The following is a 4,841-nucleotide window of genomic DNA, read 5'->3' as shown; positions in this document are numbered from 1 at the left end:
TTTGAATATGTATCTTTAACCTTTTCGAGATTTACATGAGCTAAATAAGTGACGAATTATATATGTTTGTCTATATGTTCTTGTGCCTTATATATAGTATAGTATATATACTACAATATTTTGGTTCTACTCGTACAAATTATTCTTAAGAATAGATACTAAACCCTTGATTTGACAAGAACGGTGGACACATTTAGCGTGTGTGTCAAATATTCTATAGAACGAAAATCTGCAATAGTGTAATATAAGGATAAACTAAAACGGGTATCAAATTCTGAGTAACTTGAAGAGCTGGCCCATTTTTATGATACAATTCCTTAACATCATTCCATCTTCTCGGATGCTTTTAAGATTTTTCTAGGAAGCCAGCGAAAAGATTAATCATGGGTAAGATTAATCAGCATCACATGACAAAAAATAACAACCTCTAACCATACAATTGTTAAATTGTATACCCAACTAATACATCTAAGGGCAAATCACTTTAGAACACGAAACACAAATTTGTCAAGCTAACCCCAAATTTCTTTACATTAACTGTGATGATGCAAAAAATCAATAGTTGAGCTCCTCGTCGTAGCGGATGGACGATGCTATGAATGGGGTTGTCTCTGCAGATGAGAAACCTGCGAAATGAACTGGGTGGAAGAGTAACACACCGGTGTGGCATTAGCCAAACAGCCTCCGATACTTAAGTCAGTAAGGGAGAAAGATTCTAGAGAAAAAATGAGTAGAGAATGATTACGTAGAATATTTTTGTGTACCTTTAGCTTCTGTTATCTTCTCTTTTATAGTTGTATGCCTCATTAATGGGCAATGATGTGTTGCAGTTCTGCTCAACGGCTAGTGCATTACAGAATAATTTTCTGGAGGCCACAGCTCATTCTGTGACCGTTGGTCCATTAGTTACGTTTTGTCATCAATGATCGTAATAAATATGTAATGTCTTCTCTAGGTGAATGACGATCTTTGTATAATGACGACCATAAATTTCTAGTTCATCAGCTACCCCTTTGTTCGTTATCCTGTCTAAAAGACGAGATTAAAACAAATTCATCTGATGCTTCATATTCTGTGTGCTATGCATTTATGAGGATTTGATGTCTGGGCGGTTGGGCGCCACGAGTACGGCTAGGATGTGTTTGACGTGCGAACATGTCTCGGTTTTCCTGCGTGAGTTTTGGCCACTTGTTTCGCATTTTTCCCTCCTCTTTACCTTTTTTTTTTTTTTTTGTATTTTTCCTTATTCAGTTCTCTGCTCCAGGGTTTATTTCTCCTCTGAGCTTCCTTTCTCTGTTTAGCATTTCCTAGTAAGTCCTTCATGCTTCTTCTTCTTTTCTGGTTCTTCCATGGTAGATTATTCTGCTGTTAGAGCATATTGTCCATCCATAGCCTTCTTTTGCTCATTTAGGTAGTTTACTTGAGTCTGTAGAAGGGAAGCATCTTAAGGGGATCAGTTCCTTCATAGGGAAGGATTGTCCGTATACTTCTATCCTTTCTTCCTTGTTTCCTTTAGTTTCTCATTCTGCTGAGTAGCTAGGTTGTTGAGGATGTCTGAGGTAAGGTCAAGTGACCTAGAGATGGGGTTATCCTCGTCTGATGATCGTGTGGTCTCAAAGGCCACTTCTATTTCTACCCCCTATAAGGCCTAGAACATCTCATGTTCTCTCTCTAAAAAGGAAGAGAAGCGAATTAGGGATAGATTTTAGTTCCCTGATTCTGTATAAATTAGGATCCGAAGATGAAGAAAGAGCTTGTCGCTTGTATGCTGATGTGGTTTGTTTCTACGAGGCTGATTTTACCAATGGCCTTCATTTTCCTATCCATCCCTTTGTTAGGGAGCTTTTTTTCTATTTGCATCTTGCTCTGGTGCAGTTGGTGCCTAACTCTTGGCAAATCCTTGTTTCTTGCATGGTGGTATGGATGTCTGCCAATGAGGGTGATGTCATTATGAGGGGTGAATTCCTCCTTTTTTATTTTCTAAGGAAGCCTAAGGACCCTGGCTATTATGAGTTTAAAGCTGTGGGATAGGGCTTCTAGGTTAATCCTTGATTACCCCTCATCTTTCTGAAACTGGAAGCCAAATTTCTTTTTTATCTCTGGAAGTGGTTGGGAGTTCGTCCCTAGTAAGGACTTGGACGAAGCGCCCAAGTTTTTTTGTAGTTGGGGAGTTCTTGTGTCTGGTGCATCTTCCTTGTCTTTTTAGCTGTTTTTCCCTTTCTCTAGGAGTGACGGTGATAGGTGACTTACTCGTATTCTTGTTTTGTAGTTGCCCAGCGTCCTCATCTAAAGAAGAGGTACCAACTTTGTGTAGAAAAAGTAAGGGAATATTTGGAGAGCATCAAGGATTTTGAGGAGCTTGTCTCTCTTCAATCTTTATTTCTTCATTTCCTTGGCCCAGAACCATCTACTAAGGTTCAGAAAGACTTGGAAGTTGTAAAAAAGAGTAGGTGCTTCTTTTCCTTTTGTCTTCTTCTTATCTCTCTTTCTCTCTCTCTCTTTTTTTTTTTTTTTTTTTTGACCTTTTCTTTATCCTTTCAGTAATGACAACTAGGTTTAGTAAGCAAAAATTAGCTGAAGTTCAAGAGAAGAAGGCCAAGAGCGGGACCGCTAGTGGCCTTTTGTCCATGAAGAAAGCTAGTGATGTTGTTAAGAAAGATTCCACAAAAACACCTCCTCCTACCAAGTGCCCTACCTCTCCCACTTTATCACTGGAGATGATTGCCTTTGGTGGAGAGGAGATTAGCAAAAGGAGGAAATCTGGTGGGAAATCTTTCCTTCATACCTTCTAAGACGATGCTGATGCAACAGCTTTGAAGGCCCACGAGGCACTTTCTATGGACAATCCTGAGTCCTCTGATGGCAAAGTCATCCAATGAGGTGATGTCGTCTCATATTCAGAAGCTTGTGCAGTAAGCGCTGTAGGCCGCCATTACTTTTTCTTTTCCTTTGCTTTATTTCTGCTAAGGGAGGTTCTTTGTAGGCTTTGGGGGAGTCTCTGCTCGTCTCTAGGAAGTTCTTGGACTTGGAAAAGAAGGTGGCTACGTCCGAGCCTTTGATAAAGTCTTTATCCACTGAGAATAAGACGATGAAGAATAAGGTTGCCATCCTCATTGCTGAAGCTGAGAATGACAAGGAGCATGTGGCAAACTTGGAGAAAAGCCTACAAGTGGAGAAGTACTTCTGCAAGTTGAAGTACAAGTAGATTGGGGACCTGGAGCTGAAGCTACAGAAAGTTGGGGCCATAGTGGTACAGGATTTTAATGTCTTTGATGAGTACTCTGACAAATTATGCAAGTACTATTTGGAGGGCTTTGATCTTCTCTTGAAGTGGATGGCAAAGCATGGATCTTTTTGGCTTGGCTATTAAGGACATTGAAAAAGAGCTTATGTCTGATCATCCTTCTGAGGCTACAGCAGAGAATGTGATGGAGGAAGCCATAGACGTTGCTAAAGGAATTAAGGAGGCAACAGTTGTAACCCTTGCAGACCCTATCCCTAATGAACAATAATCTTTTATTTTTTCTACTTTCTTGTATATTTTTTTCCTTCCAAGGCAAGAACAATATTTCTCTTTAGAGCCCGTTGTTTTGGGCAACTAAACAATTCCTTTGATGATAGATAGATAGATTTATGGATTTCCTACTTTTAGTTGTAGTAAACAACTTTTTTATGCTTGGACAACCCTTTACGACGATGTTAGTTGTGTTGAGACAACTTTTATGTTTAGCCTGCATTTGAGCAACTTTTTACCTTCAGTCGTGGTGGGATGATTTAGTCATATTTGACTAGCTTGGCAACAATCTTTGGCTGTGTTTGAGCAACTTAGTGTTATTAGTTGTGTTTGAATAGCTTTTTGTTGAGTCATGTTTCAATGACGACCTTAGTTGTATTCTTTAGCTGTGTTTGAATAGATTTACATTAAATCATGTTTGAATGATGATCTTACTTGTGTTCGAACAAGTTAGTATTTTTAGCTATGTTTGAACAGCTTTTTATTGAGTCATGTTTGAATGACAATGTTAGTTGTATTTGAACAACTTAGTATTTTTGGTTGTGTTTGACCAGCTTTTTATTGAGTCATGTTTGAATGACGATGTTAGTCGTGTTTGCACAACTTAGTATTTTTAGGTGTATTTGAACAACTTTTTATTGAGTCATGTTTGAATGCCGATGTTAGCCGTATTTGAACAACTTAGTATTTAGTTGTGTTTGAACAACTTTTTATGGAGTCATGTTTGAATGACGATGCTAGTCGTGTTTGAACAACTTAGTATTTTAGCTGTGTTTGAACAGCTTTTCATTGAGTCATGTTTGAATGACGATGCTAGTCGTGTTTGAACAACTTAGTATTTTTAGCTGTGTTTGAACAGTTTTTTATTGAGTCATGTTTGAATGATGATGCTAGATGTGTTTCAACAGCTTTTCATTGAGTCATGTTTGAATGATGGTGTTGTGCTCTACTCGTGACTTAGGGTCGTGGTATTGGAGCGTCTTTTAGGTTAACCATTTTTTGTTTTGTATTGAATGATGATTATGTTGGTTGTGTTTAAACAAATTTGATTTAGTTGACTTTGGTAGTTGTGTATGAATAACTTCAATGGCTATGATGCCATTGGTTGTGTGCAAATAGCTTTTAATTTGAAATTTTAATGATAGAGATCCTTAAGGCGTCTCCCAAGGACGACTCCTAAGCGTTGCACATGTTTTGATAGTGACAAATCATGGATAATCATTGTTAAATATGTATTGACAAGTCATGGATAATCATTGATAAATATGCATGGATAATACTTTCATGTATTATTGATCTTATGAATGATGAAAGTAATGGTTGTCAT

The 4,841-nt window shown here is 38.0% G+C and overlaps 1 protein-coding gene across 2 annotated transcripts; it reads left to right on the top strand.

Annotated features, from left to right (window-relative positions):
• The first annotated feature begins 334 nt into the window (after nt 1-334).
• Nucleotides 335-3,729, top strand: LOC126720704 (uncharacterized). 2 transcript variants are annotated; one of them, XR_007653611.1, is made up of 3 exons: nt 335-1,310; nt 2,270-2,446; nt 2,542-3,729. XR_007653611.1 is itself a non-coding variant. In XM_050423463.1 (3 exons), exons 1-3 carry the CDS (start codon nt 1,101-1,103, stop codon nt 2,790-2,792), a joined length of 501 nt encoding a protein of 166 aa, XP_050279420.1. In that variant the 5' UTR covers nt 337-1,100; the 3' UTR covers nt 2,793-3,729. The 2 variants fall into 2 exon arrangements, 1 of the variants encoding a protein (XP_050279420.1); XM_050423463.1 differs by having other exon boundaries at nt 337-1,173.
• Nucleotides 3,730-4,841: the final 1,112 nt, after the last annotated feature.

This window comes from Quercus robur, chromosome 4, assembly GCF_932294415.1.
Source record: "Quercus robur chromosome 4, dhQueRobu3.1, whole genome shotgun sequence".
In the NCBI taxonomy this organism is placed as follows: domain Eukaryota; kingdom Viridiplantae; phylum Streptophyta; class Magnoliopsida; order Fagales; family Fagaceae; genus Quercus; species Quercus robur.
This window is presented reverse-complemented; position numbering and strand designations above follow the sequence as displayed.